The sequence below is a fragment of the Canis lupus genome, chromosome 8 (assembly GCF_011100685.1).
Source record: "Canis lupus familiaris isolate Mischka breed German Shepherd chromosome 8, alternate assembly UU_Cfam_GSD_1.0, whole genome shotgun sequence".
NCBI lineage: Eukaryota > Metazoa > Chordata > Mammalia > Carnivora > Canidae > Canis > Canis lupus.
This window is the reverse complement of record NC_049229.1, coordinates 43503650-43518597: the sequence shown is the minus strand read 5'-3', so window position 1 is coordinate 43518597 and position 14948 is coordinate 43503650. Positions and strand designations below refer to the sequence as shown.

Genomic DNA, 14948 nt, shown 5'->3' with positions numbered 1-14948 from the left:
GTTCCTCTTGAAATTAAGAAAAGCACATTTATTTATCAAACGAAATTAAACATCCAATGAACACTGTGTTTGTCCTTATACCAAAACTGTAAGTTCTATGAGGGAAGAGATTTTTGTTTTTAATTAGCTGCTCAATGCTCTGTAGCTTATAGAACAGAAACTGGCAGGTAACAAATTCTCCCTAAATATTTACTGAAAGAATGAATTAAATGCCCGTCACCATGCAAGGCACTAGGGACTTGGTACCCCCCATTTCACTGGCTCTAATGATCAAGATACACAAATGTAGTGCAGCCTCTTTAGGCATGGGAAATAGGCCTACCATATTCTGTACAAGTGTAACCATATGAAGAATTTTCAATGGTTAGTTGCTTTGGAATTTATGCTTTGGCTCAAGGGTTATTCAAGTACATATAACAAAGAACCATAATAGGATTCCATTAGAGTGAATGTGAAGCAATGCTGTCATTTGTCCCATTAATACAAATACATTAAATGATATCTATTTTTTTTCCCCAAGGAGCTCAGAACCTTGTTCAGTCACCATTTCAATCTTCGACAAAGCAATACACAGATTATTCATCCTCCATAACTTTTATGAGCTGGGTAAATATCTACCAACCTTCTCAGGGTGACTAATACTACAGAGGTAACACCTGTAATGAAGAAGACTCAGTAGTCAAAAGATAAGCATCACTGCCATGGGTTGTAGTTTTCATTTTTTTATTTTCTAAAAATTTCTTAACTACCTAAATTATTTTATATGCAATCTGATTTATTTCAAGCACTAGACATGTGGCTCCATATTATTTGCACAGCTGTATTTTTTTCCACACAGCTTCACAACTTGGGACTCAATCTCAAAATTATGTATATGTCAAAGTTAAAATGCTGAGGTTCTCTCCTACGTTTATGGTAAGTCACTATAGGATGTATTTAAATGAAGAACTACAAAATCAAAGTGTGGTTCAAGATGAAAAGACAGTTCCCAAAGCAATAGTTTCTGTCAGAGAAACAACATATTTACTCAAGAGAGGCATGAACTACACAATGCCATTGGCTTTATGTTATTTCATTTCATAGCCTCACAGCTGCAGTCTGACTGAGACAAAGGACTGACCAGATATCTTAATTAAAACAGCTGGTATTCAATGCCATTCACAATCAGTGTAAAGCTTTGAAATCAGTTTAATTTTCTTGGCAGACAAGAAAATGGTTTTTCTTTCCTTGCTCACAAAGTCAATAAATTGTTTTGATGAAATATAAGCCAATAATGTAAAAGCTTGTAATATTTAAAACAATTTGTTTCAATCCCTCTTGTATCATGCTCATTTTATTTTTTTTAATATTTTATTTATTTATTAGAGACACAGAGAGAGAGAGAGAGAGAGGCAGAGACACAGGCAGAGGGAGAAGCAGGCTCCATGCAGGGAGCCTGACATGGGACTGGATCCCGGGTCTCCAGGATCAGGCCCTGGGCCGAAGGCGGCCCTAAACCGCTGAGCCACCAGGTCTGCCCTCATGCTCATTTTAGTACTGAAAGCATCAACTATACTTTTCTAAAAAAGTAAAGATGCATCTCTTATTATAAGACTATTCCAGGGATGCCTAGGTAGCTCAGTCAGTTAAGTGTCTGCCTTCGGCTCAGGTCCTGGTCTCAGGGTCCTGAGATGGAGCCCCACGTCGGGCTTCTTGCTCAGTGGTGAGTCTGTTTCTCCCTCTCCCCCCAATCATGCTCTCTCTCATTCTCTCATTTAAAGAAATAAAATCTTTTTTTAAAGATTTATTTATTTATTTATGATACACACACAGAGAGAGAGAGAGAGAGAGAGAGAGAGAGAGAGGCAGAGACATAGGAGGAGGGAGCAGGCTCCATGCCGGGAGCCTGACGTGGGACTCGATCCCAGGACTCCAGGATCGCGCCCTCCTGGGCCAAAGGCAAGCGCTAAACCACTGAGCCACCCAGGGATCCCAAATAAATAAAATCTTAAAAATAAAAAGACTGCTCCCTTCAAAGCTCCAGGCACTGAAGAGATGAACTACCATAGGGTACAGAGTAACTCTTGTTCAAGCAACAAAGGCCATCTCCAGATTCTTACAAACACACCTACTTCAAAGTCAATTTAACTGCTACATAACCTGCTGTTAATTGTCAGTAACAGGTAATGAAGAAAACTCAAATATGAACTTTGTTCTTTAAGCCCTGACAACTAAGACAAGATGCCCCCAAAGTCTCCTGCCTCTAAGTTGCAGCAGTGACCTTGAGTAAATTCAGTGTCCTCCACTGTAAGAAGGGGGTACAACGCTACTAGTAGTATCATGCAGGAACATGACATGAGCACACTTAGCACAGAGCAACTGTCATTATTACTTATCTCTAACATCATTAACAGCACGCAGATAGGGCTTCTAAGCCCCTTTTTCACAAGAATAGCAAATCACACCCCAGATACTTGGATAAAAATTCAAGCAAATGATGCTCTGCTATTTGCCATTTTTCCAGTGGCATATGGGCTTCCCCTTTGACACAGAGGTAATAGAAAGCAAAATTTTATTAATGCCACTTCTTCCAATTTTGGAAAACAAGACTAATTTTTTTTGGAGTAAGAGTCTTTTCAAACATAAAAGAACTAGTAAGCATAAATGGAAATCCCATAAGACGGTTCAATGTGACTACAAAAACAAACACAAACTCACTGGGAAAAAACCTGGGGAACTACTGACAATATATATTATTAGTACGTAAGAAGTTTAATTGACCTGAGAAAATTTTAATAATAAAAATACATTTTCCTTGGGACTCCTGGGTGACTCTGTCAGTTAAGCACCCAACTCTTGATTTTGGCAGAGGTCATGATCTCAGGGTCGTGAGAATGAGTCCATGTCTGGCTCCTGTTTGGGATGGAATCTACTTAAGAGTCTCTCTCTCCCTTTCCCTCTCCATCCCCCCAAAATACATTTTCCTTTACCAAATTAGCAAAGTTTAAAAACTTAATAATGGTATTCAACGTTTGTAAGAATACAGTGTCATTTGCATTTGCTGGAAAAAAATGCATTTAAAAAAAACTCTGGGAATACAGATGGAGAACCTTCTTAAGAATATGCCCCTTAGGGGGCAGCCCAGGTGGCTCGGCAGTTTCGTGCCACCTTCAGACCAGGGCATGGTCCTGGAGACCCGGGATCGAGTCCCACATTGGGCTCCCTGCATGGAGCCTGCTTCTCTCTTTGCCTATGTCTCTGCCTCTCTCTCTCTCTCTCTCTCTCTCTCTCTGTGTGTCTCTCATGAATAAGTGAATAAAATCTTTTTTTAAAAAAATAACTGAGTATAACAAAAACATTTAAAAAGGCCTAGAACACATTTTTAGCAATAAAGGAAAATGCTTGGTATACTCCCAAGTAAAAGAAAGGAGAATGTAAAAGTATACATAAGCCACATAATTAACCACATTAAAAATGCAGACAAAAAAGAATGGAAAAAATAAAAAACGTTATTAGCAATTCTTACTGGACAATGGGATAATAGATGACTTTATTTTCCTTTTACAGATTATCCTGTTTTCTAAATTTTCACAAAGAGCCTCTATTATACAGCCAAGCTTTTTTTAAAACAAATTCTGTTCATTTATTTAGAGTGGCTTGAACTTAGTAAACTCAATTTGAGCTTAGTTTCCTCATCTATAAACAGGACAATAATTCTCCCCTTTCAAGGTTACTGTCAAAACCAACAAAACTTGACACATAAACCAACACTGTAGCTATTATTACTATTAATTATTGTACTGTGGTTGGATTAGAGTACAATTCCCATAATAACATGTACTTGGAGATGTTTTCCCCTTTACTGAGCGGTTCTAAACAACCACACTTCGATATTCTGTAAGAATCTGAAATGTTTCCCAGTCTCCCCTACTCTTGTCATGTTGTGATGTATTTCCTCTATTTGCTTTCCCCACCACTTCTAGTCTGCTATTTCTGGTTTTCAAAGAGCTTAGAAATCAGTCCAGCCCAGAGGTTATAGACTGGCAACTCATCAACATCGGTTATTTGGCCCACAGTAATATAACAATATTTGATTTAGTAGCCAAAATGTAAAATCCGAAACATTTCACTTAAAAAGCCTCATTTCCAGCTTCTGAAAAATAGGATGATTTAGCCACACCAAGGCTTAAGGTCGTCAAATGGCAGACAGTTGGATGACCACAGTTCTCATTACTCCCTAAGGACTCCCAGGCACTGCCACTCAAGGTGAGCTACCATGCATGGTGGCACTTGAACTGTTTTATCTTACTCCAGGCCTGATTCACTGTTCAACCTTAGCAGTTATTGATTCTTATGACCTAATACCTAGCTGAATTAGAGTCCAACCAAGAAAGAGAAACCATAATTTGAACAGAGGAAGTTTAGAACAGGGGACAGTAAAATGAGAAATTAACCAGTAAGACAGAACTGTAAAGGATATAAAAACAGCAAATAAAAGGAGAAGTGCCTACTGTAGGACTGAGGTAAGAGTGGTCAAAGAAGAGGTCCCATGTGGGTAGAGATTCAAACCCTGCTGGAAAGGGCATGACTGGGGCTCACTGAAGAACAGTAAAAGGTCCTGGGATCAATTCTGATACGTGTGCACATATGTGTTACAATGCTGGGACACCAGCTGGGTGTCCCATAGTCTAACTTAATTCTAACACTATCTGCCTGGAGACATTAGATCCCACAGATTAAGGGTTCAGTTTTACAAGACTGCCCCCACCTTCATGAAAGAGGACTTTGACTACCTCTACCTTGACTTCAACCTTTCTAACTGATCAAATTCTTCTTTCTGGCTTAATCTCTTAACTCTGGCAAAAGACCCTGCAGGCAAAGCATCCCGATGGGAATCACAACTACCACCTGCAGCAGTAAGGGATACCTGAGCCAGCAAGACCCTGTATAACTGACCCCAAGGCAGTGATTGACCTGTCTACAGCCCACCTGCATGTACCCACTGACCTTTGTCCCACATTTTCCTCATATGACCTGGAAATATCGTGAGCACTTTGAAGACAGTCTTTTGAGAAACTAGTCTCCAGTCTTCCCAGTGTTGGCCTCACTGAAATAAACTCCTTTCTCATTTCACCATGACTTGTCTCTTTGCCTTTAGATGTTGTCAGCAGCGAGTGGCTGAATCTCGCCTGTTTGGGACCCCCACACTCCGGAGCTGGGTGCTCTCGCACTCCTGCACCCCAGCTATGTGCAAGTCCAGGTTGTCACCTGTGTTTCTGACTGACTGACCTCCTCTTCTTGGGTTTGATTAATCTGCTACAGTGGTTCACAGAACTCAAAGAAACATTTTACTTATGAGATTAATTGGTTTATTATAAAAAGATATCAGATAAAACCAGATGGAAGAGATGCACAGGGCCAGGTAAGGGGAAAGGATGCACAGCTTCTGTGCCCCCTCAAGGCATAAACTCTCCCAGCACCTCTATGTATTCATTAACCAAGAAGCTCTCTGAACCCTGTCTTTCCGGGTTTTTATGAAGGCTTCATTACATAGGCATGATTCATTAAATCATTGGCTGGCCACAGGCAATTGATTTAACCTTCAGCCCCTCTCCCTTCCAGGTTGGCAATGAAGGTCCCAACCTTTCAAGCACATGGTTGAGGCAATCAGCCACCAACCTTAGGTTACGAGGAACATTCTAAAAATCATCTCATTCACATGACAAAAAACAACTGTATGGCTCTCTTCACTCTGGAAATTCCAAAGGTTTTAGGACCTCTGTGCCAAAAACAGGAAGACCAAAACTATACTGATTTTAAAGCACAATATTAGAGGTAGAGAAGTTTCTGTGGTGCCACAATGGTGGAACTTGCTGGAAATCTGCACTCTTGGCTGTTGGAGAAAACTGTCAAGGGGAAGTGTCTTATTGAAGAGATTCTCCTATTCCATAAAACTAACCAAGGCAGGGTGGTGCCAGTGAGAACTACTGACTGCTGGGTGCTGGAGAAGTATGTGTTCGGCAGGAGGCTGTGGCTTGAAAACCTGCCTGCAATGCAGGAGGTGGGCTCTGGAGAAGCCCAGCTGGAGGCCAGAGAAATCAAACGTGTGTGCTGCAGAAGCTTGCACTGGAGAAGCAGGGCACTGGGGAAGGTGGTTGCCTGTGCTATAGGAATTGTTGCCAGAGTAGTTGCCCAAGAGCAAGCAAGCATGGACCTAGAAAGAAAAAACCTTTCCTCTTACAATTTCTCTCCAGTATCCTTTATTGACAAAATGCAAGAGTCTGCCAGCTGGCAAAGGAAAACTACTTAAAGGGCCCAGATTCATTTCTGTAGAGTAGTCAATGAAGAGTAAATTTAAAGCTGAGAGGCAATAAATTGATAACTGGCATACTAACCTACTAGAATTACAAAAAGAGATACACAGAAGCCAAGTGAAGCCAAGAACAGAAGAGAGCAAGTAAAATGCTTGCTCTTCAGGCTGCCTATTTGGCTACTCACAGACTTTTCTGGTGCTTTAGATTAATGAAGTTTCTGGATGAACAAGTTGTACACAAAGAGGTGCTACCAATATTCTCCTTCATCTATATTATATAATAACTATTAAGTACTGATTGTGCCAAGCACGTCCTATTATAATCACCTTACATACATTAATTCATTTAATCCTCACAACAATCCTATAAAATAGGTACTTCTATTATTCTCACTTTACAAAAGGTCAAGTGATTTGTCCAGGTCCACAACAGGCAGCAAATGGCAGAGCCACCATCTGAATCTATGTAAGTTAGCTGCAGAACCTATACTCTCTTTTTTCTTTATTTAAATTCAATTTCATTAACATACACTGTATTACTAGTTTCAGGGGTAGAATTTAGTGACTCATCAATTGTAAACAACACCCAGTGCTCATTTCATCGCGCCTTCATTATGCCCATCACTCAGCTACTCCATCCCCCCACCTATCTCCCCTCCAATAAACCTGTTTATCCTAGAGTTAAGAGTCTCCTAAGGTTTGCCTCCCTATTTTCATCTTATTTTATTTTTCTTTCTCTTCCCCTATATGCACATTTTGTTTCTTAAATTCTACATGAGTGAAATCATATGGTATTTGTCTTCTCTGATGGATTTATTTTGCTTAGCATAATACCTTCTAGTTCCATCCCAGAATCTATACTCTTAAACACTATGCTAAACCGCTTCACTACAAAACCCATTTCATTGTTTTCATTATTTGCTTTTAGCACCCATCTTGTTTCCCCAATTTGCCACTGTCAAATGCTTAAAGATTTAATGAAAGGAACACACAAGGTACAGAAGCCAGGGTATCATTTTTTGGTTACTAAAAACTGATTCCCAGAGAAATACAGGGCTTACGATAGATAGTATGATGTACTTACCTAGTAGTTAAACTCAAGATCTCATCACTTAAAAATCTATATAACCAGGGCAGAAGAATTTCCAGAACAACTAATACTTATTTCTTTTTTTTTTTTTACTTATTTCTATTTTATTTCAATAAAATTAGGCATTCCTTATTAGTATTTGAGGAGGATTGAGACTTCTAGAATTCTGTCATAGGTTTAAGAAATACCTGTACTGGGATCCCTGGGTGGCACAGTGGTTTAGCGCCTGCCTTTGGCCCAGGGCACGATCCTGGAGACCCGGGATCGAATCCCACGTCGGGCTCCCGGTGCACGGAGCCTGCTTCTCCCTCTGCCTATGTCTCTGCCTCTCTCTCTCTCTCTGTGTGACTATCATAAATAAATAAAAATTAAAAAAAAAAAGAAAGAAAAGAAAAGAAATACCTGTACTTACACTAAGCATTATGACTTGTTACCTGGAATTCCAAACTGAGCTATAGAGGACCTTAAACCTTGTTATCATTCAACAAAGTTGCACATCTTTTTCAATTAAAGGAAAAGTTAAGTCACATACAGAAGCATTCTGAATCCATTTCAGGTCTTCTTCCCTTAAAAAAAGATATGAATTCTTGAACATGATAATTTATAACTGACTTGACTATGAAGACATCAAATATGAAATTAATTTTGGATAGTTCAAAATGGGAATTGCTTCAGATTCTAACTTGGCAGGTGTTGACTTAAAGGGCATTTAAGACATATTCCACTCTTTCTTAAAGGTTTCGATGCTATTTGAAGATGGTTTACCTCTGTAGTTTCAATCCTACTACACTGACAAAACATAAGGTAGAAGAGAGCAGCCCGGGTGGCTCAGCGGTTTAGCGCCGCCTTCAGCCCAGGGTGAGTTCCTGGAGACCCGGCATCAAGTCCCATGTCAGGCTCCCTGGATGGAGGCTGCTTCTCCCACTGCCTGTGTCTCTGCCTGTGTCTCTGCCTCTCTCTCTCTTTCTGTGTGTGTGTGTGTTCCTCATGAATAAATAAATAAAATCTTAAAAAAAAAACAAAAAACATAAGGTAGAAGATATACTGTGGAAGGTAGAATGTGAATGATGTCAAAAGATAATCCTAATTTGGGGAACTAATGGAGATAATGTTAGTGGTGTTAAGACGTTCCTAATCTGTGAGCTAAGGTGCTAATATTTCATTCCTTCTTTACAGTCTTCATCAGAAAAGGAAGTACTATCTAATGGTCAAGTGCTTTGGACTGGTAATCAAACTGACTTAGTTTCAAATCCCATCTCTACCAGTGTCTACCATACTCTCTGAGCTAGAGTATGCACATTTGTAAAGTGAGGCTTAACAGGAGACCTCACAGTCTCCTCCTGAAGATTAAATGAGAAAATGCACATTTAGTGCCTGGCACTACACAGAAGGAGCTCAATAAGCATTAACTATTATAAATATTATTAAGCAGATAAATGTCAATTAACATTTATCCATATAATATCCTACGGAAAAGAAAGTTTTTCAGGAAAATATTGAATCTAGATCTTATGTGATCCAAATACTTTTATCAGGGAGAGATGCTTATGAAACAATAACCTCATAAAACAATAATCTGAGGAAAGGCAAAGTTACTGATGCTTTCCAGATATGGGTAAATTAGAATGCAAAGTGTAAAATGTTTGAATTTAGAAATGAAATTCCAAACAGGCATAACATTAACATCTATTGCATTACCTGAGAAGAATAAAATGTTAATATACCAGACAATGGAAAAGCCCCGAAAAATGCAACTTTGTCATATCTACTTCAAAAAGAACCAATTGTTGGAGAAGAGCATACTGGACAAATTTCTTCTTCAGTCACAAACGTCTGATTTCTTGTAACTCAAAGCCCCAAAATATCTATTATTGAACAAGTCAGTTATTATAGTGAGACATAAAACTTTAAACACATGAAAAACAAAACAAGGCTTAAAATGAGAATTAATGAAGAAAGCTAAATACTAAGAAAAAGGGATCCCTGGGTGGCGCAGCGGTTTAGTGCCTGCCTTTGGCCCAGGGCGCGATCCTGGAGACCCGGGATCGAATCCCACGTCGGACTCCCAGTGCATGGAGCCTGCTTCTCCCTCTGCCTGTGTCTGCCTCTCTCTCTCTCACTGTGTGCCTATCATAAATAAATAAAAAATTTAAAAAAAATAAATAAATACTAAGAAAAATATTGAGCAGGTAGACTAGAGGAGAAGGCTTGGTCTCTCCAAATGGAACATTCATGGTGAATAGGAATGCCAACCCCCAAACACGACCTTACAGATTCCAAACAAATTGCTGAGAAGTTTCTGGTAGTCAGAGAGGGGGAGAGAAGAGTTTACCCATTATTAGAAGTCTGTTCCAAAATAAAAATTTTTTAATTATAATTTAGAACAAAATTCTTTTTTTTTAGAACAAAATTCTAAAAATGAAAACCTTAAAGAAGTTTTTATAATCAGTAAGGAGAACAATCCTCAACATTTTCTAAAGTTATTATGTTCTAGAATACAGCCTTGCACTTCTATTAATTCATTACATCCTCACAACAATCCTATAAGGTCATTTAAAAGAAGACATTTTGATGTTAAATAGCTTGCTCAAATGGTAACACTGATTTTGGATTACTACCTGTCCCAGACAGTCCCTGGGAAATTTGTGCATTAGTAATACCTTGAATTCTTTATAAGAGCAGCATTACTTTCATCTGCGTACCTATGGATCCATACTCTTAACACGTGAAGAACATGGCATTATAATCCAAACTGGTCTGCAACAAGAAAAATATAAACTGAGACTAAGCCTTCAAAGTATCTTATAGAATACGAATATTATAATTATAGGAGTAACAAACATACTGAAGTGTATCTATTAAACATAACACTACATTGGGGCTTATATTTTATATGTCTTTTTTTCCATTTCATTTTCTTAGTATTTAATTTGTATTCAATATATTTATATATATTGGTCTGCAATGGAATGGAGATTAAACAAAAACAAAAACTAGTCATTTATCAGATCGTTGAAGGAGCACTGCCCTAGAGCTCTGGTGCAAACAGCTTGCTCATGTTACCAGCTCTGTGGCAAAGAGGAGACATACTCAGATAAGTAACAATCCTCAGATAATCAATCTAAAATCCCATTTTGGTCATGGTTTATAGTTTAACTTCATTCATCAATCAGAGCACCTGCTAAGCGGGGTTAATTCTAGGTAATGTTAATTGTAGGCTCCCAACCTACTTACACAGCTTTTTCCTTTAGAGCCAAAGGGAGCTCGTTAACAACTGAATCTAACATTATAAGATAGTGCTCAACCTAGAGGTTCCAACTCCTTCACCACACGGGACTTCCTTTATGTAAGGTATGCTTTGGCCTCCTTCATAAGTTTACTTTTTCTCCTTACCATATGCTTGAAGAAGAGAGCATCCTGAAAATCACTTACTCATTAAGTGCTTTCAAGAATCAGATATCTTTTCCTTTGTTTTAGAAATCATTTAGGCATAAAGGTAAAGTCGCTATGTCAGAAAGCAAGAAGTTAGAAAAGCATCAAGAAAGTTAGTTTGGGGGCAAGGAATGTTGAAAAAAGTGACAGAGATCAATGTCACATAAACCTCTTTTAGATGGTCAGATACAGCAGGTAGGCACTACTGCTACAGCAATTTCCAGGTTACTTAATTTTAGCTCATTTCTAAATAATAATCCTGCCATAATTAATGGTTTTTTGAACTTTTATTCCAGATCTGAGAAATTCTGAGGAAAAAAATAGTACTGAATGACAGAATAGCAGATAAATTAAGAACATGAATAAATAGCATATCTTTTCATTTACATGAAAATGAACTGTAAAACAAATTAGATTTATTGGTCTCTTTATTTATAATAACCCTAGTCCCTAAGAAAAGCCAGATTCCCTTAAAAAGTAGTTTAGCCAATGTAGGAACCTAGGGAGCTATTTTCTAAGAGTAGAAACTGTGCTTCCCTGCCCCCGTGAATGAAATTTATTTTTTACAAATTTATCATCTCACTAGTTTCATGATACATCAATCTACAATAGTATAATCTGTCTAGAAAAAAATGTTTAATTTCTAGAAGACTGAAAACAGTTGAATTCTAAAATGTCTAAGTTATATGTAACTTTCATTTTTATTCTAACAGCTCGATGCACTGTTCCTATTGCAATAATAAACAGACATTATGAATATGATTTATAGCATTTTAAGACCTACAGTTGGGGGATCCCTGGGTGGCGCAGCGGTTTGGCGCCTGCCTTTGGCCCAGGGCGCGATCCTGGAGACCCGGGATCGGATCCCACGTCGGGCTCCCGGTGCATGGAGCCTGCTTCTCCCTCTGCCTGTGTCTCTGCCTCTCTCTCTCTCTCTCTCTGTGACTATCATGAATAAATAAATAAAATCTTTAAAAAAAAAAAAAAAAAAAAAAAAAAAAGACCTACAGTTGGAAAAGACCACTTGGCCATCAATTCAGATAGCCATAAATGACACATCATACTGATTATTAATGCCTTGGTTAGTTACACCACACATGGACACATTTCGTTTCAGTGAAAAAGAAAATAGCAGATACCTGCATATCACAAAAATCAATCAAGACAGTTCAAGAAAATACTGATATTGGAAAAGCTCTAACCATTTTATAGAAATAAAAAGTTTTACTGATTTATTTGAATTAACTATAATTTTTGATAAATGTTACCTCAGTTTTTAAATATATAAACCAACTTAAATCTCACAAATGTCAGTGCTAATAAGGTCAATTAAATTCTAATGCAGCTATTCGAAAATATGGTTCACGTCAGAATAAAGCAGGCTCACAAAGCCCCGGACAGGCGGCCCAAATGAGTGAAGTAGGCTTCAAGGCCAAGGAGTGCTGTGACCATCTCCTGATACTCAGCTCTAGCCAACTGCTGCCTTGAGGGAATAGACACAAATCAATAATAATGAAAATAAATACTCTGCTACTCTAACAAAGTAAAAGTCTGTGGGGTAGCTTTGGTATGACTACCAGCTTGCTCTTTCACGAAGTTCTTTCAGGACTGGCAGTGAAACTGGGCCTATTTTACTGCTGAACCCCAAGATACTCATGAAATACTGTTCCCTCCGAATGTAGTAGTTTTTCCTCACTAAATCTTTTGAGCACTGTGCATGTTGTGAACTCTTTATGAAGAACTTATCTGCATTTTCACTGAACAATGGTTTCATCTTTCTTCCTCACTAATGGCTGGTCGAGTAATGACAAATTAACAAATTAACCCAAATGTTAAAACATATTAACAGAAAATTCATTTCTAAGCAGATCTGAAACAACTTCAAATATCCATTCTAGTGCCCTCTTTCTTTAAAAGGAAATGTGAGGGATCCCTGGGTGGCTCAGCGGTTTGGCGCCTGCCTTTGGCCCAGGGCATGATCCTGAAGTCCCAGGATTAAGTCCCACGTCCTGCTCCCTACGTGGAGCCTGCTTCTACCTCCGCCTGTGTCTCCGCCTCTCTCTCTTTGTGTGTTCTCATGAACAAATAAATAAATCTTTAAAAAAAAAATTAAATAAATAAATAAAAGGAAATGTGAGTTAAGAACAATCTGATTTAGGGATGCCTGGGTGGTTCAGTGGTTGAGCGTCTGTCTGCCTTTGGCTCAGGTCCTGATCACAGGGTCCTGTGATCAAGTCTTGCAGGGGGCTCCCCACAGGGAGCCTGCTTCTCCCTCTGCCTGTGTCTTCGCCTCTCTCTGTGTCTCTCTCATGAATATATAAATAAAATCTTTTTAAAAATCTATTTTTCTCATCTTCATTCTAACACAAAAAAATTCAAAACGCCGGAAAACTTTTGGATTCTAATCCAAAAGACTACCTTCCCCCCCACAAAAACTATGCTTTATTTTCTCCAAATGAGGAGTAATACTGATTTCTACGTATATGGACAAATAATAGTCTCCATTTACATTTCTTGAGAGCAACTGGAACCTTGATTCCTTGGAATCCCTGGGAATCAAAAGAACGTTATGGTGCTTCTTTCCAGGAAAATACACAGAGCCCTAAATTTTTGTATGCAATTTCACAAGATTCAGAGTACCCCAGGATCTCCAGGGGGTCTGCCCACCCCACGTTAAGGACTCCGATGCTTAAAATAAGGTTCCTTTCTATTATGAAATTCTATGTATCTTTTTTATTTTTTTAAAGATTTTATTTATTTATTCATGAGAGACACACAGAGAGAGAGAGGCAGAGACACAGGCAGAGGGAGAAGCAGGCTCCATGCAAGGCGCCCCATGCAGGACTCGATCCCGGGGCCCCAGGATCCTGCCCTGGGCCAAAGGCAGGTGCTAAACCGCTGAGCCACCCGGGGATCCCCTCTATGTATCTTGTTAGAAGACAGTCTTTCTTAGTAAGACCTTTAGCTCTGAGATACGTTGGGGAAGCAGCTTCCCTTTCTTTACAACTTTCCCTACTTCCTACCAGCCATCCTGAAAGCTGACAGAAAATTGAGAATTTCTTACCTCAGAGAAATTAACAGCCAAGGGAACGATTCCAGCCACGTAACATCCCACCAACATAGCCAGAGAGAGCAGACTAATGGAGATGAAATCATCCATTCTGTCCTCCTTTATTTGCCCACCGCCACCAGAACTGCAAATTTTCAGGGGCCTCAAAGGGTCCTTAGGTTCTTAAACGCGTATAGTGATTCCAACAGAACAAGGGGACTTTCCAGGTCGTCCGTCCTCCCCACTAGATGTGTTCAGAAACCCCTTTCTCTGGAACGCGCCTGGAACTAGCCCCTTTTTGCTGATATTAGCACCAGAGAGAACTTTCATCAATCTCAGGTCCCGGCCCCTGCGTTTTCAGATGCCAGTCACTGGATTCCCTGGGGTTTACGGTTAAAGGTATGCAAAAGAGCGATTTCTTCAATCGTCGGAGGGGTGGCACAATGGGCCCACTTCCTCCACGGACAACGTCCCAGATGGCAGCAAGAAAAAGGAAAACTCGAGCAGACTTGTTCGTTCTCCCGGCGCCCCTACGTCCCCGGGGCAGTCTTCCCCCAGGCTGGGACCAGCCCACCAGTCCCGGCAAACTCTCCTCCGAGTCTAGAACGGGCAAAGAGTCCCGCAGGTCTCTAACGATGGGCTTAGGGGTTCAGCAGGGAAGCTGATACAAAGCTGTCTCTGCCCTATACCCGGTGCTGCCCATATTACTCCACTCCGCTGGGCCTCGACCCGGAGCCACCGATACTACAGCTGCCATGGCCGCCAAGTGGCACCTCTTCATTACATCCACTTCCGGATTGCTTCACCGCCCCCTCCTTTAGAAGAGTACTTCCGGGTTACAACCGACCTATGGCCCGGGATTCTTAGGCTACCGCCATTTTTGAGTAGGGCTAATTAAAGAGGTCTGGTGTCAGAGTCCATATATATCTGTGTTCACTCTAGTCGTGCGTCTAATGGCGAGAATATGGAAGACCGTGTCTCGAGAAGAAACGATTTTTTTTTTTGAGAAGAAACGATTATTTTTCCAGTTCTGGAGCAATTACCTGTATCTAGCTCCTCGCCCTTATCCAAGATGGCTGAGCCAG

General features: G+C 39.8%; 1 protein-coding gene across 2 annotated transcripts in view; it reads right to left on the bottom strand.

Annotated features, from left to right (window-relative positions):
- SLC39A9 (solute carrier family 39 member 9) overlaps positions 1–14865 on the bottom strand; it is a 43981-nt gene extending 29116 nt beyond the window's left edge. The window contains exon 1 of one of the 2 annotated variants that reach the window (XM_038545062.1): positions 13879–14865. In XM_038545062.1, coding sequence (XP_038400990.1) covers positions 13879–13974 — 96 coding nt within the window. In that variant the 5' untranslated portion in view covers positions 13975–14865. The remainder of the gene's footprint in view (positions 1–13878) is intronic. The other variant, XM_038545061.1, reaches the window with a different exon arrangement.
- Positions 14866–14948: the final 83 nt, after the last annotated feature.